General features: G+C 37.6%; 1 protein-coding gene across 5 annotated transcripts in view; it reads right to left on the bottom strand.

Annotated features, from left to right (window-relative positions):
- The window catches only part of Usp42 (ubiquitin specific peptidase 42), a 47,800-nt gene extending 22,525 nt beyond the window's left edge, over positions 1-25,275 (bottom strand). Inside the window, exons 1-4 of one of the 5 annotated variants that reach the window (XM_046453647.2) lie at positions 25,182-25,275; positions 19,422-19,668; positions 16,424-16,624; positions 1,198-1,308 (exon numbers count right to left, since the gene is read on the bottom strand). In XM_046453647.2, coding sequence (XP_046309603.1) covers positions 1,198-1,308; positions 16,424-16,624; positions 19,422-19,659 — 550 coding nt within the window. In that variant the 5' untranslated portion in view covers positions 19,660-19,668; positions 25,182-25,275. Of the gene's footprint in view, positions 1-1,197; positions 1,309-16,423; positions 16,625-18,571; positions 18,684-19,421; positions 20,165-23,939; positions 24,554-25,181 lie in introns of those variants that run through there. The other 4 variants (XM_046453649.2, XM_058582445.1, XM_046453648.2 and 1 more) reach the window with 4 other exon arrangements.
- Positions 25,276-27,424: the final 2,149 nt, after the last annotated feature.

Below are 27,424 nucleotides of genomic sequence, written 5' to 3'. Positions count from 1 at the left end.
CATGTAAGGCACTGAGTTTGATCCTCAACACCACATAAAAATAAACAAAACAGGGGCTGTGGTTGTGGCTCAGCGGTACAGCACTTGCTTAGCGCGGGTGAGGCCCTGGATTCGATCCTCAGCACCACATAAAAACAAATTATAAAATAAAGGATTGACAACTACAACTAAAAAATAAATATTAAAAATTAAAAATAAAACAGATATTATGTCCATCTACAACTAAAAAAGAAAATTAAAAAAATGAATATAAAGTTTACTACAAAAAGCACGTAGAAAGTACAGAAGAAAATTTCATTCAACCTATTTAAAATTTTAAAATTAAGTGGAAAAGAGTGAAGTGTATCCATAAATTTGTTACACTGAGTAGTCTAAATTTTTCTTTGAGTCTAATTTCCTTAATTTTGACAACTCCTGTCACTAAGTACAATGTATTATTTATCCACCAAATTAAAACTAATTAAAATTAAAGAAACCTGTGGGATAATATCAAGAGTATTCCAACTATCTGGAAGAAAAAAGCCTCAGGAAAAAGGTAATAATTTTAAACAAATTGAGTTTTAAACAATTTAAAATTTGCTTATATTAAACTGAACGCTTATTATATTTTGCATTAATATTTCAAACTAATTTATACAATCCAGGCATAATAATTCGTGCCTGTAATTCCAGCTACTCAGGAGGCTGAGGCAGGAGGATCACAAGTTTAAGGCTAGCCTCAGCAATTTAGTAAGACACTATTTCAAAAAAAAGTAGGGACTGGGGAATGTAGATCAGTGGTAAAGTTCCCCTGGGTCTGATCCCCAGTATCAAAAAAAATAAAACAAAAAATGTTTACATAGTATAATAAGCAGTAACAAACACATAGTAAATGTTTAACCCAAAATTTGTTATTAAAATAAGACACTGCCATGTATGATAAAAATACGTGTCTGTTTTCTAATACTCCAGGAACCTTTTTTTTTTTTTTTTAATCTTAGGCCATGAAGACTAGCTAAAAGTCAGGCATTGTGGTACACGCCTATAGTCCCAGCTACTCTTGAGCCTGAGGTAGGAGGATCACTTGAGCCCCCAGAAGTTCAAAGCCAGCCCAGGAAATAAGAATCCATCTAAAAAAGAAAAGAAAAAGCAGAAAAGACAAATAACTAGCTAACTAGCTAAAAAACACTGATATAAACTATAATAATTAATACTTACGCCGCATCTCATTGATGACAAACATTGGTTTAATTACATCCCCAGGATTGCTGAGTGCCTGGGTAATATGCGCTTGCATTGTACACATCATGCAAAATCCTTCTGCATGACCTGAAAGAGAAATGTTAATCCTCCATATTAGTAAAATAAGACTATATAGGAAACTACAAATAAGGGGCACACTTCTGAGATGAAATATCAGTAACAGCTACTGTGTGTACATTGGGTTATTTTAATTCATTTTCATTTAATTCTCTAACAAATCAAAGCAATAAGTATACATTGGCTGTATTTTATGAGAGAGGAAAAATGGCTCAGAGTTAAAAATTTGCCCAAGGTCAGACATATAATCAGACCCAAATCATACCCTTTCAAGTTTTGAAACTTGTACTGGAAAAACAAGGATTTTTTTTCTTATACTACCATTTGTCTAAACTGGTAAAAGAATGTTTCTCACAGCAGGGTTAAGAAATCTCTATATACATATTTTGGCTTTCTTGGTCACATATGGTGGTCTCTACTGCATTTTCTTCTTCCTTTTTTTAACTTTTAAAAAAAATGTAGAAAATGATTCTTGTTTCACGCTAAGTGGTGCTAACCAGCATATAGTGGATAGAGGCAGGTATGTTAGTAAACATCCTACACAGCACAAGATAACCTCACACAGCAAAGAATTACCTGACCCAACGTCAATAGTACCAAGGTTGAGAAGTTCTGCCTAAATCTTCCAATAATATATATAATTAAAGCTTAAAAGTCTTGAAAGAAACAAACTATTTCCAATAAACTATGTCCCACAACAAAGTTCAAAAATATATACAGGAATAAACAAAATCCAGTACCCAATATAAAATTCATAATGTCTGTCATTCAATCAAAGAGTATAGGGCATATAAAGATGCAGGAATGACCAGCAGTAAGGGAGAAGGAAAAAAAGACTCCAAATATGATATAGAATACAGAATCAGAAAACAATAAGATATTAAGATGTGCAAGGAAGTGAAAAATGCAAGAGCACATTAAAGAGAAGCATATAAGTAGATCCAAATATACCTGAACAGTAGACTATGAGGTAAAATATATACCAGAGGGGATTAATAACTGATTAGACATTACAGAAAGAAGAAAACATTAGTGAACTGGAAGACATTCATTATGACACACAGAGCAAAAACAGTAATAGTAACAAAAAGGTAGGTGTGCCAGTGAGCTGTGAACAATTTCAAGCTGTCCATAATATATGTATGACTGGCATCTGAAGGTGAAGAGACAGAACAAATGTCAAAAAATAATTATCTACAAAGGGAAAGAAAGCACAGGGAGGTATTCAGAGTGATGGAATGATTTTGTATTCTGACTGAGGTGAGGTCATGGCTTACATGAACCTACATGTGGTAAAATTCAAAGAACTTGGCTGGGCATGGTGATGCACACCTACAATGCCAGCAACTCAGAAGGCTAAAGCAGGAGGATTGCAAGTTTAAAGCCAGCTTCAGCAACTTAGCCAGGTCCTATCTCAAAATAAAAAAATAAAGAGGATGGGGGTGTGTGGCTCAGTGGTTAAGCACCCCTGGGTTCAATCCCTTGAACAACAACAAAAAAAAAAAAAAAAATCAAAGAACTTTACACCAAAAATGTTATTCTGTGAAGTATAAAAATAAGTTTTTAAAAATGACCAGAAGTTGTTCAGATGTGATGGAAACAGTGAAAGCACAGAACTAAGAACCTCAACAAACCCCAAGCAGAAGAAACATGAAGAAACCTACAAAACGATCACTCAAACTGTTTAAGTGATAGAAATATTAAAAGCAGCTAAAAAATAAAAACATTATATATAAAGAAACAAAGGGAAAAGTGTAACAACAGACTTTTTGTCAGAAGCCACATGGGCTAGAAGACACTGCAGTAACATCTTTCAAGTAGTAAAAGAAAAATGATGATGCCCACATCCATCACAAATGAAAGTGACAGTTCCTCTTTTGGGACGATGGCATAAGGATAGTTTTCTCTGCTCTTCCTGCCATATACAACAACAATAAACAAACAAACAAAACTCTGAATATTTACATACAACAAACATAAAAAGGCTGTGAAAGTTAGTGGGGAAAAAAGACAGATACACTAGGGACCTCAGGACTCAATGGCAGTAGTTCCCTGATTTTCATTGTGCTTCAGATATTACAGACTTGGAGCTGAAGAAGTAAGCAACCAAATGCACAAAGCAAACCCCAAAGAAAGCTTTCCTGCTCTCTTGCCAGCCAAGGACAAGGAAAAGGGCAGCCCTGCTTTATAAGACAACTTTAGAAATATTATTCTACTCTGGCCTTTGTGTGTACACATGTGTATTTTTTCTGTAAATGACAGTGTTTTGATACCTTTAAAAACTTTTCTGTTTGGGGAAGAGACTATCCCTTCCAACTCTTAAAAGACTAGAAAGGGCTCAGCCAGGAGCATGCCATTGCTATGCAAATTAACAACCCAGAGCCATCCTCCTCTGTCTGGTCTGTACACCTCAGGAATCATTATTCCTGTTCATTAATCATCCCAGGATCAGATCCCAGGCAACTAAGGACCACCCATCTATGGCTCTGCACCTAACCCAACTATTAAAACTAGCCAATGCAAACTGTTCACCCTGCCCTGCCTTGCCTTACTTGGAAACCTCAATGAGGGCTTTGGCCTAATGATTTTCCCTCATTCCTGTCTTTATTCCTCTTAACCACCCTGGTATTTTTCCCACATGGCCCTGTGTGGCATGCCATGCCTCCTGTATCCCAGGGGCTGTGAATATAATCATCTTTATTTTCCTGGACCTCTCCTGTATCTCCTTCTAAGGCTGCACCCAAATAACCATCACATAAAACACCACCAAGCACAGCCAAACACTATATAAAAACTATTGCCTCACCTCTACCCATATTGCAAAGGCCAAGTGAAGGGCCTAAACTTCCATTCACAGGACTCTAATAAGGCACCCCAAAACACATCCAGTGGGTTATTGTTAGAGAAGAAAGATTGGGGGCTGGAACTTTCCCCCACACTAGGTGCTAGTCCCTTCCCCACCTCACAGTGGCCATGGAGACCATGTGAGGACCATCCTCAACAACTAATGAAAAGGCATTCCTCTACCTGGCCGCACAGAGTCAGGACTTTCACCATCACCCAGTGGTAACAAAAGCTACTCCCACTGCAGTGTCAGTGGAGACCACGCGGGGACTTGGAACTTCCATCAGCAGCAACTGAAAGCCCTAATCCTCACGTTGGAAGCTGAATGGGAACCTGGGCGTTTTTCTACCTTGGCATAACTTCACTTCCTCTGCCTAGATATCTCAGGGAAAGCTAAAACAGAGTTAGTTAAGACCCCATACATCAAAACAAAATGTAAAAATACTCAGGTTTCAATTGAAGAAAAGTAAAATAAAAGCATTTACCACTCCAAGAATCTATCAAACAAAAATTGTAACATTGCCTCACATGGTTTTAAAGGTATGTTGAGGAAATATTTAAGAAAATTGTAGAGCTGGGGATGTAGCTCATTGGGAGAGTAATTTGTCTAGCACATAAGGGTCTGAGTTCAATCTAGAAATGTAAAACAAACAAACAAACAAGATAAGGAGAGTGACTATGTATAATATAATACCTAGAGCAACCAACCACTAAAATAGCTAAACAAAGAGATATACTCAAAACATGATAAATAAATCAAAATGGAATTTTGAATATTTCTAAAAAATATTCAAGTAAACGAGATGGAGATAGGAGTAAGAAAACAGATATTAAACAAAAACAAAGGGAAAACAAATATAAAATGTCAGACTTAAGCCCTGATACATCAATAATCATCAAGTCCAAATATTCTAACTATACCTGTTGAAAGCCACACATTGCCACACAATGGTGGCCACCCCTATGATCCCAGCTACTCAGGAGGCTGAGGCAGGAGAATTGCAAGTTCAAGGCTAGCCCAGGCAAGTTGGCAAAGATCCCATCTCAGGGAAAAAAAAAAAAAGATTGGTGGTAGAGCACTTGCCTTGGATGTATAAGGCCCTGAGCTTGATTCCCAATACGGGGGTGGGGGGGGGGGGCGGGGGGGGGGAATGACACAGATTGACAAAATCAATTTAAAAACATGATCTAACTATACAAGAAACTCAGTTCAAATGTAATGATTCAGATAGGCTGAAAGTAAAAAGGACAAAAAAAGACATGCTATGAAACATCAATCAAAAAAACAAACAAACAACAAACAAACAAAAACCCAGGAATGTCTATGTTAACATCAAATAAAGCAGACTAGAGAGCAAAGACCACTACCAAAGAGAAGGACATTACATAATATAAAGGATCAACCCATTAAGACACAACAATCATAAGTGTACCTGTATCAAACAGAACTTCAAAATACATGAATCAAATTCAGATATAACTGAGTGAAAAGAAATAGCCACATTTAGAGATGGAAACCTCAATATTTTTTTGTCAACAACTTATTGAACAATTCAACAAAAAAATGAACAAATATATGGAACTCATTTTTAATCAGTCACCAGATCTAATCAACACTTAAACAACAACTCCACCCACCAAGAGCAAAATACACATTTTGTTTCAGGTGCTTACAGAACATATACAAGACAGACCATATCCTGAGGCATAAAACAAACCTTGAAAAATTTAAAGTATGCTCACCAACCACAGCGGAATAAAAACCAGACATTGATAAGTGAAAGATAATAGAAAATCTCCAAATACCTGGAAACTAACACATATAAATAATCTGTGGATCAAAGAGTAAATCTCAAGGGAAATAAAAAATACATTGAACTAAATGTAAATTAAAAGACAACATATTTTTAAAAATAGGGACAGAATTAAAACAGTGCTGAAAGGGAAAATTTTAACTAAGTTTATCAACATCAGAAATGAAACTGGGGATATCAACACAGACCCTGTAAATATCAAAAGGGTAATAAGGAAATTCTATGATTAACTTTACACACATAAAGGCAACTGAGAATAAATGGACCAATTCCTCAACAAAGCAGCTGCCACAATTCACCCAAGAAAAAATAATTTGAGTAGTCCTATACCTATTTGAATTAGTACTTTTAAAACTCCCAGAAAAGAATATCTCCTGATTCAAATAATTTCACTAGAAAATTCCAAACATTTAAAAAAGAATAAACAGTTGGGTGTGGTAGTGCACACCTATAATCCGAGCAGCTTGGGAAGCTGAGGCAAGAGGATCACAAGTTCAAAGCCAGCCTCAGCAACTTAGACCCTAAAAGCAACTTAGTCAGGCCTTGTTTCAAAATAAAAAATAAAGAGGGCTAGAGATGTGGCTGAGTGTTTAAGTACCCTGGGTTCAATCCCTGGTACCAAAACAAATAAATTAATTTAATTAAATTAAAAATAAAAAAGAATTAACATTAAAAAATTATAAAATCTCTTCCAAAACACAGAAAATGAGTTAACATATCTAATTATGACACCAAAATCAGACAAAGACAGTACAAAAACAAAATTACAGACTAATATCTCTCATAAGTATAGATGAAAAAGCCCTGAATGAAATATAAGCAAATAAATTGGGCAATATATATGAAGAATTATATACCATTACCAAATAGAGTTTATTACAGGGCATGCAAAGATAACTCAATATTATACAATATAAATTACCATATTAACAGGCTAAAGATATCAGATGATCCTATCAATTTGATAAAGAAATCATTTGACAAAAATCAACATTCGCTCACAATAAAAAATAAGAATCAGAAAACAGAGTGGAAAGAAATTTCCATGAGTTGGTAAAAAGCATCTACCAAAAATCTACAGTTGCTGGGTGCAGTGGCACATGCCTGTAATCCCTAGGGCTTGGGATGCTGAAGAAGAAGGATCATGAATTTAAAGCCAGCCTCAGCAACTTAGCAAAGCTCTAAGCAACTCAGTGAGACCCTGTCTCTAAAATACAAAAATGGCTGGGGTGTGGCTCAATGGTTAAGTGTTGAATGCCCCTGGATTCAATCCCCAGTACCCAAAAAAGAAAAAAAGAAAAAAAATCTACAGCTAACAAGTTGAATGCTTTTCCCTATCATCAGGAAAAAGTCAAGGGGGCTGGGATTGTAGCTCAGTAAAGAGTACTTGCATAGCATGTGTGAGGCACTGGGTTTGCTTCTCAGCACCACATATATGTTTTGTTTTGGTTTGTGGTGCTAGGGATTGAACCTAGGGCCTTGTGCATGAGAGGCAAGCACTCTACCAACTGAACCATATATCCCCAACCCTCTCAGCACCACATATAAATAAATAAAGATCCATCAACAACTAAAAAATATTTAAAAAGAAAAGAGTTAATGCTTTCACTACACTTATTGAACAAAGTGCTAGAAGTTCTGGCCAGTGAAATAAGACAAAAAAGGAAATATGCAAGGCAAACAGACTAGTAAAACATAAGTAACACTGTCTGTATTTGTATGGCTTGACTAAATATGTAAAAAATTCCAAGAAGGAGCTGGAATTGTGGCTCAGTAGTAGAGTACTTGCCTGGCATGTGTGAGGCCCTGGATTCAATCATCAGCACCACATAAATAAAAATAAATAAATAAAAGATCCACTGATAACTAAAAGAAAATTTAAAAAAAATTTCAAGGAATCTACCCAAGATGCCTAGAATAAATGAGTTTAGCAATGTCACCAGATAATTATAATTCAAAAAAGGAGTAGAGCCAGGTTCGGTGGCACATGCCTGTAATCCCAGTGACTTGAGAGGCTGAGGCAGGAAAATCACAAGTTCAAAGCCAACTTCAGCAAATTATTGAGGCCCTCAGCAATTCAGCAAGACCCTGTCTCTAAAATAAAATATTAAAAAGTGCTGGGGATATAGCTACTCAGTGGTTAAGCACCTCAAATTCAATCCCTGGTAGAGAGAGAGAGAGAGAAAGAAGAGAAAGAAGAGAAAGAAGAGAGAGAGAGAGAGAGAGAGAGAGAGAGAGAGAGAGAGGGAGAGAGAGAGGGGTATAAATTAACAACAACAAAAAATTACAGAAAAAGATTAAAAAGGGAATGAAGAACAAATGGGACAAATAGAAAATGAATAGCAAGATGGGAGATTTAAACTAAATCCTATCAATTATCTCACTAAATGTAAATTACTAAAAATTCTAAAGTAAAAAGCAGAGACTTACTATTGGATAAAAAAGCAAGATCAAATAATAGGATGCTTATAAGAAATTCATTTTAAATACAGACATAGGTTAAAGTTGAAAAGATAAAAAGAATATGTTAATACTAATCATAAGAAAACTGGAGTGACTATATCTCAAAACATGCTTCAGAGTAAAAAATACTATTTGAGATAAAGGAGGTCACTTCATAAATGATAGATGAGGTCACTGAGAAGGCATAACAATCATAAATGAACAAGATTCAAAAGAGTACAACAAAATAAGCTATATTCTTTCTGACAGAGCAGAAAGAAACAAATTTGCAAATATAGCTTATTTCAACACTTCTCTCAAAATCTGATATAACAAGTAGATAGAAAAACAGGACACAAAGGATTACCTTATAGAAATTACAACCAATAGTAGCAGAATACACATCCTGATTAAGTATACATGGAACATTTAGCAAAACAGACCATGTTCTGGTGCATAAAACAAAGTTTAAAAGAATTCAAACATTGAAAAAGATATTCTCTAACCACAATGGAATAAAATTAGAAATCAATAACATGACAATTTCTGGTAAATTCCCGAATATTTGGCAACTAAATATGCAGTCCTAAATAATCTCAAGAGCAATTAGAAAGTTTTTTTAACTGAAATTAAAACATATCAAAACAGCACTTACAGGGAAACAGCACTTATCAAAAAGCACTTACAGGGAAATTTATAGCATTAAACACACTGGAAAAGATGATCGTAAATGCATCTAAGTTCCCCACCTTAAGTAAGAACAGTGTATTTCAAGAAAGCTAGACAGGAGAATTTTAAATGTTCTCACCACAAAGAAATAAAAAGTGTTTGAAGAGACAGATATATTTACCCTGATTTCAACATTATGCAATGTATACACGTATCAAATCATCACACAGTACACATAAATTACAGAATTTTTTTTCTGTCACTTAAATGAGAAAAAAAAAAAAACTAAAATGGAGAACATTAAACCCAAAGTAGGCAGAGAAGAAAGAATAACAGTAACAAATATCAGTGAAAGAGAAGACAGAATAACCATTAAACCAAGAGCTAGTTCTTTGAGAAAATCAGTAAGATTAAAAAGTCTATAGTCAAACTGGGATTGTGACTCAGTGGTAGACCGCTTGCCTAGCATGTGTGAAGCACTGGGTTCGATTTTCAGCACCACATAAAAAATAAATAAATAAAATAAGGACATTGTGTCCATCTACAGCTAAAAATATTTTTTAAAAAAAGTCTCTAGTCAGGGGCTGGGATTGTGGCTCAACTGTAGAGCACTTGCCTAGCATGTGTGAGGCACTGAGTTCAATTCTCAGCACCGTATATAAAATAAATAAAGGTCCATCAACAACTAAAAAATAAATAAATAAATAAATTTTTAAAAACTCTCTAGTCAGGAGGCTGAGGTTGTGGCTTTGGCTCAAGCAGTAGTGCACTTGCCTGGCATGTGTGAGGCACTGGGTTCGATTCTCAGCACCACATATAAATAAATAAAAAAACAACTATCAACAACTAAAAAAAAAAAGTTTCTAGTCAGATTGATTAACAGGAGACTCAAATGAACATTGGGAATGACAAAGAGGAAATCACTACAGACCCTAATAAAGTTAAAAAGAAAAATAAGAAAAATAAAAACAAGTTTATAGACAAATTTGTTTTTCTTTTTAAATTCTTTTTGCAACACTAGGAACCCCAGTCCTTTTTATTTTTATTTTTCAATATTATTGAATTTTTTTTTTATTTTTGCTTTTTCAATTTTTCAGACAAGATATCACTAAATTGCCAAGACTGGCCTTGAACCTGTGATCCTCCTGCCTCAGCCTCCCAGTAGCCAGGATTACAGGCATGTGCCACTGCTCCCTAGAAGACAAATTTCCTTAAAGACATAAACTAACAAAGCTTGTTGAAAATTAAAAAAAACAACAACAACAAAAAAAAAAAACAAGGATAACCTGAAGAGCCTTACATAAAACTAAACATGTATTTTAAAACCTGCCTATGAGCAACTCCAGATAACTTCACTGATGAAATCTACCAAATACTTAAGGAAAAAATATAATACTGACTCTATACAAACTCCTCCAGGAAACAGAAGTGAAAAAAATCTGTTCCAAACATGATACCATCATTACCCAAAACAAGACAAAGACATTATAAAAGAAATTACAGACTAATAATATTCATGAACATAAAATTATTCCATAATTTTTAGCAAATAAAAGCCAATAAAACACAGAAATAATATATCTCAAGAATGCAAAGCATCCTGAGATGCTTAATATTAAAGCATCAAATACTCCATCCAGTAAAAGGGATCTATGAAAAATCTACAGCTAATATCAAACTCAACAGTGAAAGACTGAATGCTTTTCCTCTAAGGGTGAGAAAGAGATATGGATGATCACCTCATCACATATATTCAACATTGTAATAGTAATAGATGTCTTAGCCGGTTTGTAAAAGGGCAAGAAATGAAGAGCATACCCAGACTGTAAATGAAGAATATAATTATCTTTATTTATAGATTACATGACTTTCTCTGTAAAATCTCAAGGAATCTTAAAAAAAAAAAAAAAAAAAAAAACTAGAGACCAGCCTGGATGATTCTATAGAAAGACCCTCTCAGAAAATAAACAATAACAACAAAAAACTACCCGAATTAATGAGTTAAGCATGGTTCCAGAATATAATATCAATATCTAAAAATCAACTACAGCCAGGCACAGCGGCACACACCTGTAATCCCAGCAGCTTGGGAGAGGCTGAGGCAAGACAATCCCAAGTTCAAAGCCAACAATTTAGTGAGGCCCTGATCAACTTAGCAAGATCCTGTCTCAAAATAAAAAAGGGCTGGGGATATGGCTCAGTGCTTAAAGCACCCCTGGGTTCAAACCATAACCACCACCACCCCAAAAAAAACCCAAATTATATTTCTATGTTCTAACAATAATTGATCAAAAATTGAATTTTTAAAAAATGCCATTTATAATTATCAGAAATATGTACATCTGATGTACATTGTTTTTGCACACTGAAAACTATACTACTAAGAAATTAAAATGACCTAAATAAAGAGGTATACCTGGGTTTTTTGGTCAGAATATAAAAAGTTAGATGTGATTTCACATCTGATTTATAAATTCAGTACAATTCCAATCAAAATCCCAGGAAGTTGTTTTTTTTTTTGGGGGGGGGGGGCACTGGGGATGGAACCCAGGGACACATTTTAATTTTTAAAATATACTTTTTTTAAAAAAACATTTATTTTTTAGAAGTAGTTGGACACAATATCTTTATTTTATTTATTTATTTTTATGTGGTGCTGAGGATCGAACCCAGGGCCATGAGCGCTCTACCACTGAGCCACAATCCCAGCCCCATTTTTTTACTTTTTAAATTTTTATTCTTTTAAGGTATACATGAATCCTTTATTATTATTATTATTATTTATTTTGAAATAAGCTCTAAGTTGCTGAGAATCTTGTTAAATTGCTGAGGCTAGCCTAAAAACTTTTGATCCTCCTGCCTCAGACTCCCAAATCACTGGGATTACAGGCTGTGCCACTGTACCTGGCCAGAAAGCTTTTTTAAAGAAATTGAAAAACTGATTCCATTTAGTCCAGCATTCCCATTACTAGGGCACACCCAAAGGAACTGAAATCAGTACGTCAAAGAGACATCTGCAATAGCATATTTACTGCAGCAATGTTCATAACAGCCAACCTAGGTGTTGATGAACACACAAATAAATAAAGAAAACATATATACACACACAATGGAATAATTATTCAACATAAAAAAGAATAAAATTCTGTCATTTGCAGCAACATGGGTGAACTAGAAGACTTAATATTAGGTTGAAATAAGGGTATAAAAACATACTGTGCTTTCTCACTCACATGTGGAAGCTAAAAAACTGATCACAAATAAGGAGAGAATAGAATAGCAATTACCAGAGCCTGGAAAAGGTGTGGAGGAAGGAGGAAAAAGGGACAAAGAATGGCTATGGAGTACTGGAGTTCAGTTGGTTAACAATAATTTCTAATGTTCTATAATACAATATAGTTGGCAACAATTAATTATTTTAAAATGGCCAATAAAAAGGATTTTGAATGTTCCCAACACAAACAAAATAGACCTGAAGTGACAGATACATCCATTACCCGCAACTGATTATTACATACTGTATACATGAATTAAAATGTCACACTGTACCATAAATAAACACAAGTATTATGTATCAAATAAAATTAAAATACATTAAGATATACATAAAAGCCAAAATCCATTTGGGAAATGCAAATGACCAAGAATGGTCAAAACAACTTTGAAAAGTCAGGGGACTTACCTGATTTCAAAGCTTTTAGACATACAGCAATCAAGACATTGTGGCCAGGAACAGTGGCACATGCCTGTAATCCCAGAGGCTGGGGCAGGGGTGAGGATGGGGTTGGGATGAGGGGTTGCTGAGACAGGAGGATCTCAAGTTCAATGCTAGCATAAGCAAAAGCAAGGTGCTAAGCAACTCAGTGAGACCCTGAGTCTAAATAAAATACAAAATAGGGCTGGGGATGTGACTCAATTGGTCAAGTGCCCCTGAGATCAATCCTTGGTACCCTCCTCAAAAAAAAAAAGACACTGTGTCATGGTAAAGAATCAGTGTTACAGAATGGACTCCAGAAATAGATCCGAATGTGTATAATTTATTGAATTTTGACAAAGATGCCAAGATAATTTGGTAAAGAAAGGATTATCTTTTCAGTGAATGGTACTAGAATAAGTGGATATTCATAGGAAAAAATATGGGATGTTGATGCATCTTAGGTAGTGGCAGAGCCTAGCCTACCACATGTGAGGCCCTGGACTCAATTCCAATACCATAAACAAACAAATGAGCAAAACTTATCCATTCTTCACATCACAAACAAAAAAATAAATAAAAACGGACCACTGACCCAAATAAAGTTAAAACTATTAAAACTTCTGGAAGGGGCTGGGGATGTGGCTCAAGCGGTAACGCGCTCGCCTAGCATGCGCAAGGCACTGGGTTCGATCCTCAGCACCACATAAAAATAAAAGGCAGCAGAATAGAATAGACATTATGATTGCTGTATGTATATAGGTGACTCTATGACCAGTGTGATTCTGCAATCTGTACAATTAGAAAAGTGAGAAATTATACCCCAATGACTCAAATGTATGAATTGCCAAGATCATTGTAATGTCATGTGTAGCTAATTAAAAAAATAAAAATAATAAAAAATAAAAATAAAAAATAAATAAAGATGTAAAAAAAAAACTTCTGGAAGAAAATGTTGTAAAAATCACTGTGATGACTTTTGGAGTTAAGATTTCTTAATGCAACACCTAAAAAAAAACGCAATTCATAAAAAGAAAAAAAAGTGATGAATTGAAAATTCTCAAACAAAAAATGTGCTCTTCAATAAACACTGAAGAGAATGAAAAGATAAGCCTGGGAGAAAATATTTGCAAATCATAAGTCTGTTAAAGAAGTTATATCCAGAATACATAAAGAACTCCCAAAATTCAACAATAAGAAAACTATCCACTTTTTAAATAGATAAAAAGATTTAAAATGGCATTTCAGTAAAGCAAATATACAGAATGCAAATAATCTCTAAAAATATGTTCAACATCATATTTATTAGGAAAGTACAAATTAAAACCACAATAAAGTACTACTATTCCTATGTTTACATATGAATACATGGCCCAGTATAACTCCATATCATGTTCAACCACAAGAATGGGATCCTAATTAAAATAAGTTATACTCCACATTTGTATAATATCAAAATACACTCTTATTTGTCAAGCATATTAAAAAAGAAGAGCAAAAAAAATACTACTATTTTACACACCTATGAAAATGGCTAAAATTAAAGATTGACCACACCAAGTGTTGGGATAGATTTGAAGCAAAACTTTTGTTGGCTGGTGACAAAAGTAGACATTACAATCCCTTTGGGAAATAGTTTAGAAGTATTTTATTTATGTAATTATGTATTTATATACACACACACACACATATATGAGGATTGAACCCAGGGTTGCTCAATCAATGAGCCACATTCCCAACCTTTTTATTTTTTATTTTGAGACAGGGTCTCACTAAATTACTTAAGGACTCACTAAGTTACTGAGGCTAACCTTGAACTTGCAGTTCTCTTGTCTCAGCCTCCTGAGTTGCTGGGATTACAGGCATGCACACCACACCCAGCATTAGAAGTATTTTTAAAAATATAAAACACATGCCTATTATGGGACTAAACCATCTTACTCTTATTTACCCAAGGGAAATGAAAACACATCCTTACAAAGATTTTAAAATGTTCATAGCAGCTTAATTTTTCATGGCCCAAAATAGAAAATAATCTAAATATCTATCAATAAGTAAATGGAGAAACAAGCTATGGGACATTCATACAATGGAATACTACTCAGCAATAAAAATGAACTATTGAAACATGCAATAGATGGAATAATGTTGAAATAATTAACTTGCCAAGTAAGGCAAGATAATATAGAAATATGTACTGTATAATTCTACATCTGCAACATTCTAGATAATATAAATTATTTTATAGTGACACAAATTGGAAATCAGTGATTGTCTGAAGTAGATGAAATGGGGGTGGGGAAGTTATGGAAGGGGTCATTTCAAAGGGGCATTAGGGAACTTTTAGGGGTGATATGACCATGACTTCTCTTAACTGTGACAGGTATATACAAATGTCAAAATGCAGCAAATTATTTTTTCAAATATGTGCAATTTATTATATATCAGTTATACCTCAATAAAGTTGGGAAAATAGGGGGAATAAAGAGAGAGGGAAAGAAAGAGGGAAATAAATTACCAAAAGCATAAAAGATAGGCACCTAATTCTGAACACTGGGAGCTTCTGAATTTTGTCTTGGTCTCCTTTCTTGCTGTCCAGATGCCAGTGCTGGGTTTTTATCCACACCCTACTTTCATTAAGCACAAAAGTGACAGGAAAGCTGTCTGTGGGGAATGAATTATGGACTTAGGGAGAAAATGAGGGCAAGCAATGTTCATTCTGTAATTACAAACTGTTTGGCATAACAAAAACTTCTAGGTAGTGAGATTCTAGGTGATTTTGCTTTTGTTTACTTAAATTTTTCTGTGCTTTCCAAATTCTTTACAAGCATTACTTCGCTCTTTGGAGGAAAAAACAGTTTTTAAAAGAACCACTTTAAATTCTCTATTAAATGAAGAAATATTCAAAAAGAAAACCAAAGAGTTTTGCTTTGTTCTTTAATCCTGATCATTGATGAACAGCATCAGAGCATGCACACAAATTGGAGCATTAATTTAGGTTAAAGAACAGGGAAACTTCATTTATAAAGGCTGATGATGGATAATTCACATTATATGTAGCTATCAAAACCTCAAAAATGGATGTTCTAAATTCTGAATGTCACTGGTCGGCACTGAGGGGGCTTCCACCTAGTTAAAAAAAATCTTAATATGTTTTAATTTATTTTCTGCCTTCTGGATTGAAGAAAGAGCTCTCAAATGATAAGGCAAAGTCTTATATGGATTCTAGGAGGTCTGGGCAGTGATAAAGGTTCCTCTCCTCTAGGGCTTACAAGCCTGACAATGAATCAAGCCTTCTATAAGAAGATGAATGCTAGGAGAGAAAGGATTTCTTAACCTTGCTTGTCTCAAGCTGTTAGCATCAGACATTAATATTTTTTTAACAAGTGTAGAAAACTAACAGGAGGATTAGAAATGCCAAATGCTGACAAAATGTTTCTTTTAAAATATCCTCACGGGTCAAATTAGGTGCAAAATTTTTCTTATCAATTTGAATACAAATCCTTAGAGTCCTCCTTGGTCTGTAAAAGAATAAACCAACTTCTAATGATCATATAACTCTTGACTTAATTCTAATTTTTCACTTTTATTTCAAAGAAAAAAGTAAATAAAATGTTAGTATCCGTGATACTACAAACATACCACAGAACAGAACACTTACATGTCTTGGAGTGTTCATGTGACAACATGTAATTGGCGAGAGGTGGTGTGTAAGTTAAACACTGCAAAGCAGCATTGGCAAAACAGGTATTGCCCAAATTCTGGAGCCCAGCGCCAACTCTGTGAGTTTGTTGCCACTTAAGACAAATCTTCTCAGATGGAAAAAGAACTTTTTGTGGAGGAGCAATGCCATCACCTAGGGCTGGAACAATAAACAGCAAATATTTTAAAACAAAGCTTTGCATGGTTCTGAAGCTAAATACATAGCAATACTTGATCAAACCTGAATCTGACCATGATTCTAAATCACATTACCAGCTTGCCATAAATACAGCGCTGAACTGGACATTTTTTTTTTTAATTTTTTTTTTTTGATATATTTATTTTTTAGTTTTTGGCAGACATAACATCTTTGTTTGTATGTGGTGTTGAGGATCGAACCCGGGCCGCACACATGCCAGGCGAGTGCGCTACCGCTTGAGCCACATCCCCAGCCCTGAACTGGACATTTTAAAAGAAAGAACCCAGAACGAGAGAAACTCTGAATTTTCAGATTTGATTTCTTTAATACACAAATTGCAAATGATAAAAGGAAGTTTAAACATATCAAGCAAATGCAAAGTGTAGATTTTGTTTGAATGTTGTTTTCAACACCAACTATAGGAAAAAAAAAAGATAACCAGGGAAATTTGAATATTGATTGGATTTTTAATATAAAGATGTTTTTAATTTTTAGAAAATAATCCTTTTGCTATACACACTAAATATTTACAGGTAAATATTAAGTATTGGACTTACTTTAAAATATTGGAGAAGGGATAGTAGGTAGAGGTATAATTGACCATGAGTTGATACATGTCAAAGGTGGCTAATAGCTACATGAGAGTTCATTATAATTACTCTTAAATCTACTTAAAATTTTTCATAAAAATCCAAGTTTTTTTAAATAAACACAATCAACAGAAAATATAAGTCAATTCCCTATGACATTGGCCACATATGCTTACATGCAGCACCACGTCCATCCTTACCATCACATCACTTATTGAGCCCTCACCAGGTCATAGTCTCACAATTCTAATGCTGGTACTAATGTCCCCATTTTACCACTAAGAAAACAAGTTTTAAAGTCAGGCTCTGGGCACCACTACATGTACTTGTAAGTATACTAAACATGTCCGTCAAAGGTTTGTGTCCATTATTAAGACTTATAAACAGACTACTAGTAAGTAACTATGCTAATAGAACAAGTGCAAGAAACCATTTATTTAGAAAAGTTCAAAATAATCAATTAGCAAATTAATTTTTCAGAGGATGGCTAGTGCCTCACTGCTATCAAAGGCTGAGATACCCTATAAAGGCAGACTTTGGTTTGATAGGATATGGAAATCAAAATTAGAAAAAGAGAAATTAATCCAGAGAGAATGAGAAAATAGCACCGCCCCCTCCTGCAAAAGGGGCAGTGAGCTAAGTGCTTATGAAGAGAAAGAGAAATCCTAGCAGCATGACAGGAGGCTGGAGCCTTGCAAAAAGACGTACTATAGGAAAGTATTGTTGGAGAAGGAGCTGAAAGACCTTAAACCTCTGTGTAATATTGAATTAAGTTGTGTTTAGTGATACAAAAACTTTTATCAAACCATACTGCTCACTCCTACACCACAATATCGAACTTACTAAGAGGACTCATCAAAACAATTTAAGGGGCTTTGCATGTAGCTCAGTGGTAAAGCCCTTGTCTCTTATGCTTAAGGTCCTGGGTTGGAGCCCCAGAATCAAAAAAAAGAAAAAAAAAAAAAAAAGGTTAAATTATTCTACCAAACAACATTATGAGTAGGAACTAATTCTATTAAGTTTCTTTGAATTTCAGATCTCCAAGTTTTCAAATCCAAAAGTCTTACAAGTACCAATAAAAATGTCAATGTTTCATTTATCTGAATACATTTTAACAAATGTAACCATATTTACGTTGTTTTAACAAAAGTAATATTTCTATTATCTGCTCTTTTTCAAAGAATTTTATTACTGATGGTTTTTGGGTCTTTTGTCATCATTGTTGGTGTTTTGTTTTTTTATGTGGTACTGGGGATCAAACCCAGGGGTACTGTACCATTGAGCTACATGCCCAGCTCTTTTTGATACAAGCTCTCACTAAATTGCCCAGTCTGGCCTCGAACTTGTAATCCTCCTATCTCAGCCTCCTGAGTTGCTGGAATTACTGGTATGCATCATTGTGCCCAGTGCTACAGATGATTTTTAACTGACTGGAAAAAAAAAAAGAAAAGAAAAGCAATTTAGAGTCCATTTATCTAAAGGCAAGCATTTTTAAAATCATCCTTAACCATGCATGGTAATGCATGCCTGTAATCCCAGCTACTTGGGACGCTGAGGCAGGAGAAACACAAACTGGAGGCCAGCCTGGACAACTTAGTGAAACCCTGTCTCAAAATAAAAATTAAAAAAAAAAAAAGGACCCTGGATGTACTCAGTGTTAAGAGTGCTTGCCTAGCATGGGTGAAATTCTGGGTTCAATCCCCAGCACCACAAAAAAAAAAAAAAAAAATTAAAAGACAGATGTAATGTAATGTAATGCTTGCCCGTATTGATTTTCTCCAAAATAAAGTTTATCCTTCAAAAAAATAGTAATAAAAGAAACTACTCATATTAACTAAAAAGTAATCCACCCTGTTGTGATACATGGGTTAATAATAAATAATCATTCACCAGAAGAAAATGAAATACATCAAAGAATGCTGGCCATTTCTTGCAAAATAAGCCCCTCTCTGAAACTACCAACCCATTAAAAAAAATAAAATAAAATAAATAAATATATATATATATTTATTTATTTATTTATTTTAGCTGTAGATGGACACAATACCTTTGTTTATCTTTATGTGGTGCAGGGGATGGAACCCAGTGCCTCCCGCATGCTAGGCAAGTGCTCTACCACTGAGCCACAACCCCAGCACCCCCAACCCATTTTTTTAAAAAAATAGTACCTTGATCCTTTTGTGGTGATGGCTTTGATTTATCAGGTACAGAAGAATTTGAATAAACTACAGCACCAGGTACTGGTCCTAAAGAAAGTGTGTGATTTGAAACATCATTTAATGAAGACACAGCACCCCAGCTGGCAGAACCTGCATCCATGTCTCCAGGTGAGACTGCCTCAGAACTGCCAGGCTGATTCTGATAGGTTGATGGGTCTGAAGATTCAGCTTTGTCAACTATGGTCATTGTTCAACTCTGCAAAAGACGAAAAGCATACATCTCTTTTATAAGGTTCGAGAAAAGTAATCCATTTATCCTAACAATGTATCTTGGAAAAGTTTTCTAGCCATTTTATATTATCTTCAAACAAATCACCCAAATATAAAAAGAACAGAATTTTATACCACGTTTGTAATAATTTCCTTGGGACATTTAGAATCATGCTAATACAAATATTTCAACAATTTTTACTTTAAAATCTTCAAGAATGCATTTAATTAGAACTTCCTATTCTATGCCCCATAACATTATATTTCAGCTTATAATCAGGTACCTCAATTTCATTTCTATATTTTTACTAACTTCATGCTTTTTTCCTCACTATTGCTTAAAACTAGAAATATTATATACAACACTAATACATTTGACTAAGTTTTCAATTCAAATAATTTCTCAGGGACAAGTATTGCCTACATGAAGAGTAAATCTAACTTTAATTTTTAGCTTAAAATCCAAAATGACATTATTAAAATACACTGCTTTAAAAAAAAAAAAATATATATATATATATATTAAAAAATTTTTAAAGTATATATATATATACACACATATATGCTTTTTGTGTGTGTATGTGTATATATATGTATATACATATATATACACACACATATATACTTTGAAACAAAACTGCTTTTCTGTAGTGGTTCATTATGACTTTTTAAATGAAACCTGTTAAGACTTTACTAATATCAAACCTGAACATAAATATGTGATACAAAAGTAATTATAATTTTTCTCTCTGAATCCTATTGTTAAAATCTACTAACTGAGCATTTTCTATATGCTAGGCATTGCACTGTATGCTGAACATATATTAACTTGCTTACTTTTCATAATGAACCTACAAAAGACCAGAGATTCCGGAGACTATAAAATGAAGCAATTATAACAAACTAGTCAGCAACTGGGACTAGGAGCCAGGTCCAATAAATGCAGCTGGGCTTCCTTCTGGCTAAACCACCTAGGAACATAGCACTTTTAGGAACGTTCCCAAAATTGCTCAGGCAGCTAAATCTAGATATGTTACCCCCGTGCAGAAAACCTTTCAGGGCCAGGCATGGTGGCACATGCCTATAATCCCATCAGCTCAGGGGCTGGGCAGGAGGATTCCAAGTTTGAGGCCAGCTTCAGCAACTCAGCAAGGGTCTAAGCAATTTGGCAAGACCCTATCTCAAGCCAGGCATGATGGCGCACACCTGTAATCCCAGCAACTCAGGGGGCTGAGGCAGGAGGATCATAAGTTCAAAGCCAGCCTCAGCAACCCTATGTAACTTAGCAAAACCCTGTCTCAAAAATTAAAAAAGGGCCGGGGATGTTGCTCAGTGGGTAAGCACCTCTGGGTTCAATCTCTGGTACCAAAAAAAGAAAAAAAAAAAAAAAAAAAAGAAAGAAAAACCTTTCAGGAGTGCTGCAACTGCCCTTTCACAGCACCTTGTCCTAATACCTGGACTTGGCACTCTCTGACCTAGTAACACCTCAAGCACTCCCATGTCACATTCCCATCATACTACCTGCTCCAGACTCTGTACATGCTCTTTTCTTTCATCTACTCTTTTCCATCCTACCACCTTCAGCCAGTGAACTTCTCAGATTAGAATTCATTTCTTCTGCCAACACTTCCTTGACCACTCCTTTTTGCCAAAGACTGGGTTAGAAACCACTTCTAAAACGTCCCCCAGCACCCCATGCTAATTTCTATGGTAGCACTTCAGCATTTACTTTACATCCATTTTACTTATTGCTCTCTGTTATGTTCTTAATTATATCCCCTGACTGGTGTGGAGAAAGCTTCCATACACTTCACTTCTTCAACAAATGAATAAAACTTGCATTTGTTTTTAGCACTCAGTTTGTCTTGTATGATTTATATACAACATCTCATTTAATACTTTAACAATTCCAAAGTAGGAACTGCCTTAAATTTTTGTTTTTAAAAATATTCAGTAAAGGGGCTGGGGATGTAACTCAAGCAGGAATGCGCTCGGCCTGGCATGCGTGGGGCGCTGGGTTCGATCCTCAGCACCACATAAAATAAAGATGTTGTGTCCACCGAAAAACTGAAAAATAAATATTAAAAACAAATTCTCTCTCTCAAAAAAAAAAAACATTCAGTAAAGTACAAAGCATTATGAAATATCCATGTATATACTTGCCACTTCAAATATTACCAGGCACTTGCTGTTCATGATAAGGTTGTTTATAAAAAGGCTCAATTTTAGGACTGGAGTTGTAGCTCAGTGGTAGAGTGCTTACCCAGCACCTGTGAGGCAATGGATTCAATCCTCAGTACCACATGAAAAAATAAAGGCACATAAAAGAAAAAGGCTCACCAGGTGCGCAGTGGCACACGCCTGTAAATCCCAGCAAGCTTGGGGAGGCTGAGGCAGGAGGATTGAGAGTTCAAAGCCAGCCTCAGCAAAACCAAGGCACTATGCAACTCAGTGAGACCTTGTCTCTAAATAAAATACAAAATAGTAATGGGGATGTGGTTCAGTGTCCTACACTACCCTCTTAGTTCAATGCCCAGTACCCCCTCCCCCCCCCAAAAAGCTCAATTTTGGTGGAGCATGGTGACACACACCTATAAACCCAGTGATTAGAAGAGAACAGTTTGAGGCCAGCCTCAGCTACTTAAGTGAGGTCTTCAACAACTTACCAAGACTTTGTTTCAAAATAAAATATAAAAAGCACTGAGGACCAGGAGTAGCACATGCCTGTAATCCCAGCAATTGGAGAGGCTGAGGCAGGAGCATCACAAGTTCAAAGCCAGCCTCAGCAACTTAGCAAGGCCCTAAGCAACTTAGCAAGACCCTGTCTCTAAGTAAATAAATAGGGCTAGGGACATAGCTCAGTGGTAAAGCACCCCTGAAAAAAAAAAAAGGGGGGGGGGGCTGCAGATGTTGCTCTGTGGCACAGCACCCCAGGGCTCAATCTCCAGTACCAAAAAATAAAAATGTTTATTTTGTTGTTTGTAATTTTTAATTAAGGCAAGATTATCATTCCCAAGAGATACAACCTTAAAAGTTTTGGGATGCTTATGTAGCCAAAGAAAAACTGTTAATCAGATCTTAATAAGCTAAAATATATATATATATATATAAATTTTAAACAACCAAGGACACGAGATCTTCATTCAGAAAGGGTCTTTCAGAAGAAAGCTTGAGCCGATCATTTAAATAAAGTTTACACTTTCCACATCAAAAAAGCAAAAGAAATTATAAAAAGCTGTGGAGACAGGAATAGGAAAATAAAAAGAGGAGAAGGAAGTGGGTGAGGAAGGAAGAAAGCCAAAATCAAGTAATAAGAAAAGGTTAACTCAGCCTTTTTTACAACAATATCAAATAGCAGCAAAAACCTTGATTCTCCTGGGATAAATATCCCCTCCAATGATTAACAAATTGACCAAATAAAATCATTTTATTTGTTCCAATAAAAGGAAAAAGAAAAAGAAAAAAACACTCTTGGGAAAAATTTTAAGGAAAACACAAATCATTAATAACAATATTTTCATTTTAATTTTGTAAAAACAAACCGAACCCATCCACTCTTTATTTATATAGTCAGCCAATGAAATCTTACCCTAAAACCATCAGGTATCAAACTAAACTCCATCTGCTACAGAGACAACCTTTCTCCAAACCAAGCAATGTTAAGACTTAGGATTCATGTTCTTTATGCCCAGTAAAGCCTCTAAATATTACTGTTACAAATACCAACACTTTGAAGTAACAACTTCAATGAAAAGTTTAACACCTTCTAATGATATACAAAGTTATAAGAGCATGTTTTAAACAAACAAACAAAACAAAACAAAACAGGAATATGAAACAAAGTTGGATTGCATATGAAAGAATGAGACAACTTCACAAATATTTCCTCTGCTTTAAGTACCATCCTTTACTCAAAAGCCTTAGAATTCCCAAGTCCTTTACATGGTATGTCTCCCTCGTAGTGACCAAATGCTAGATGTTACGTTTTTTAAAATTATTTTAAAAGAATATCAGTATTTAAATTATGCGGCATTCCACATACATTGAAGTAATAACATGGACACATTTAAAAACAAACTGTTACACTCTATTTCAAAAACAATGTAATCCAGGTTCTTCTACCATTTCCGTTTTAAGTGACACACACACACATACACACACACACAGAGAGAAGCTTCAAAAACAAAACTTTTGATTTTAATTATATTTAAGTGAACAAAACGATTAACCTTAAACCTTTACAAACCAAATACTTACTGTCGCCTTGATTCAATGATATAGAAAAGAAAGTGAAACTGACCCTAAGTAAAAAACAAACAAGTGAAACTGATTATTCATAGACCCTATGCACTTTGAATGAGTAACACAATAAAAAGAAAATTGTGTTTAAAAAATACAAATCTTCGAAAAAAATTTAGGCTCCAAGGACATGTATCGGAACCTGTAAAATGGTTGTTACTTTGAAAAGGAGGCGTTAACTAAATAGTTTTCCAACCACTTTTACTGTTACTTGAGTGTATTTACTTGAAATAACCAACTTGTTTTCCCATAAACAAGTAAGCCCTAAGGCCTTCGCGAATATAAAAGAGCTATTCAATGAAAGTAATCTCAACGGTATTCATTATGGAAAGGTTAAAGTCCTAGATTGTAAAACTTCTGTTCGGTCAAATTTTCCTTTCAAACATCAGAAACGGACCCCCTCTCATCCCCGCCTTCTCCAGGTAAGTTGGCTCTTCCTGCCCCAGAGATAAAGACCCAGAGGGAGGCACACACGCTTTGGGGGACGCGCCACCCGGCTCCTCCTCTCCCGCGGCCAGCTGCCCGCCCGCCCGCCTCCCCTCCGGTGCCCGCACCGCTCAGGCGGCCGGCGTGGGCACTCGGACGCTCGGCAGAGGCCAGGCAGACTGCCCCGAGCGGGGGACCCGGGAGCGGGCGCTCCGGGTGGGAAAGTTTGTCTCTGTTAGGGATGCGATGGGGGCGGGGAGGCCAGCTCAGAGCTCCGAGGGGCGCCGGGGCCCAGAGGTGGCAGCCACGCGGGGGGCGGCGGGCTGGCGGGGGACGCCGGCTCCGCGGTGGCGGCCGGCACACGCCCACCCCGGCAGCCCAGCGCTGGCCCGGCCGCCCCGGAGCCGCCCGCTGGCCCGCCGGACCCCCGGGCCGAGGGGGCGGGCTGGGGCCAGCGGGGGTGGGCGCGCAGTGTCCATGGCAACCAGGGGGGTCCGGCCTCCCCGAGCAGCCCGGCCCGCCCGGCGCCCGCCCGCCACGGCCGCCGCCCCCTCCTCGGCGGCCTGGCCGGCCGGGCGGTGGCGGCGCTGCCCCCGGCTCGGCGGGGTCCCAGGCGGCCCGCGGCTGCGGAGGGAGCGGCGGGCGAGGGGCCGCACCAGCCCCCGGCGGGCCGCGCCGGCTGAGGGGCGGCTCGGCCAGCAGAGGCCGAGGCGAGCGGGGAGCTCGGCGGGCCCCACGCCAGCCTGCGGCGGGCGGAAGGAGGCGGGAGCTTACCTGACCCGACTCGGCGCTCGCTCCATCCCCCTCGGCCGCCGCCGCCGCCGCCGCCGCCGCACACAGCCCAGCCGCCCGGCGGGGGACAATGACGTGCCTCCATCCGGGCACCGCCGCCGCCGCCTCCGGGTCAGCGCCGCGCCCGCAGCTCCCCGCCGGGCCGCCAGGGGGCGCGCCAGGGCCGCGCCCGCACGCGCCGCCGCCCAGGGGCCGTCGCTCAAGAGGCGCGGCGCTCAGCTAACGGGCCCGGCGAGCACGGGAGGGGCTGTCGCCAAAGGGCGGCGGGCGCAGGCCGGCCTCGCACGTCAGCAGAGCGCCGGCCGACCGACGGAGTGGCTACGCTGATTGGCCGAGCGGGCAGCAGGGCGGGGCGGGGCTCTTTCCGCCCCGTTCGCCCCAAGCAGAGCCGCGCGGCGGACGTCGGGCTCTTGAGCTGTCCCGCTACGGGATGCCAGAGCTCTGGCCCCCGAAGATCGATGGGGCTCAGAGGAAAGCTCTTCCCTGTGCGCCTCGCCCTGCCCGAGTGCGGAGCGTGACCCTCGGCCCTTCGGTCAGTGGAACCCCACCGGGGCGGGGCGCTGCTCTTCAACAGGCTGCACACTCTTTTACATAAGGAAGGCTGATTTTTTTTTCCGGGTGCTGAGGATGGAACCCACGACCTCACGCATGCTAGGCTAGCGCTCTACCACCGAGTTACACACCCAGCCCCAAAAGGAGAATCTTAATTCTGGCTTTGGAAAATAACAAATCCCTGCCACCTTGTCAAAATTTCACCTCGAATCCTAGCGTTCTGCCTGTCTTTGGGGGTCAGTGGCCTGGCTCTTGCACCCCAGTGCTAGATTCGTACTTGTGTCACTTATTGGACGTCTGACCGCGAGGTCGAACAGAACTAGTTCATCGTTGCATCTCCCCTACACCATGACTGTTCCATCTCCTGCCTGCTTTGAGGACATGACGTTGTCGTGCAATGGCCTGAATTTTCCACCTCCTCTGCCTCTCTTCTCCCCCAACATGATCTAACCCCTTAAACCAAGTCACGTCAAGTTGATCCTCCCCTCTTCGAGTGGTCCTTTACTCTCTCACCAAGCGCATTCCAACAGTCCCATTCTACCTTCATTTTGTAGCCAGGTAAGACACAGATCAGAGACTGTGTATCCCCATCACAGACCCTTCCTCTTCCTATAGAAAGCCTGAAGTCCTTAGCCTGATGTTGAAAGCCCAAGTTTCCTTTCCTCTTTTCTTATGTCAGCCATAACGGACTCTTTCCTACAAATCTCAGCACCCTGCCCCACCCTGCCCCACCCCACTTCTATATCTGCTGACAGAAAGCCTAACCATGCCTCCTCCACTGATACTTTATAAAATATCAGTTGTGGGGCTGAGGTTGTAGCTCAGTGGTAGAACACTTGCCTAGCACGTGTGAGACACTGTGTTCGATCTTCAGCACCACATTAAAATAAATAAAGGTATTGTAACTACCTAAAAAAATAAAGGTATTGTAACTAACTAAAAAATAAATTATTAAAAATAAAATATCAGTGTGTATTTGGAGCAAGAGGCTGCAGTACTTGAAGGAAACAAGAGAGAGAGAGAGAGAGAGAGAGAGAGAGAGAGAAGGAGAATCTCTATACTCCAGAATTCAGTGTCCACTTTCAGGTGCACTTTCTTCCTGATGAAGGATGGTTGTGGAATTTCGCTTTTACAGCATTTTCAATACTACTAAGAGATGTCAAGAACAGAACAACTACAGGGATGAACTCAGTGATTTGCTTGCCTTTTCCAAATGACTTATAATCGATTAAATCAGAATGCTAAGGAACTGAAGAGCCAAATCCTTGATATTCACCTGAGCCTTGTGGTATTTGAAAATGTTTCCCTTAGAAACATATTAGATGTTTGACTTCTAGCTGGGTGCAGTGGCGTACGGCTGTAATCCCAGGGCTCAGGGAGGCTGAGACAAGAGGTTCTCAAGTTCAAAGCCAGACTCAGCAAAAGTGAGAGCCTGTCTCTAAATAAAAAACAAAAATAGTACTGGGGATGTGGCTCAGTGATTGGGCACCCCTGAGTTCAAGCCCCTGTAGCAAAAAAAAAAAAAAAACAAGTTTGACTTCTAATTTCATTTTGCATTTCCTGATCTATTGACAAAGTGCCCTCTCAGTCAGTTCCTTAAATCTTTGCAGAGTACCTGAGCAACTTGGGTAGAAAAAGAGATTAAATAAGTAATAAGTAAATAAATAATTCAG

This window comes from Marmota monax, unplaced genomic scaffold (assembly GCF_021218885.2).
Source record: "Marmota monax isolate L192 unplaced genomic scaffold, Marmota_monax_Labrador192_F-V1.1 WCK01_AAM20220418_F8-fsc00148, whole genome shotgun sequence".
Taxonomy (NCBI): domain Eukaryota; kingdom Metazoa; phylum Chordata; class Mammalia; order Rodentia; family Sciuridae; genus Marmota; species Marmota monax.
This window is presented reverse-complemented; position numbering and strand designations above follow the sequence as displayed.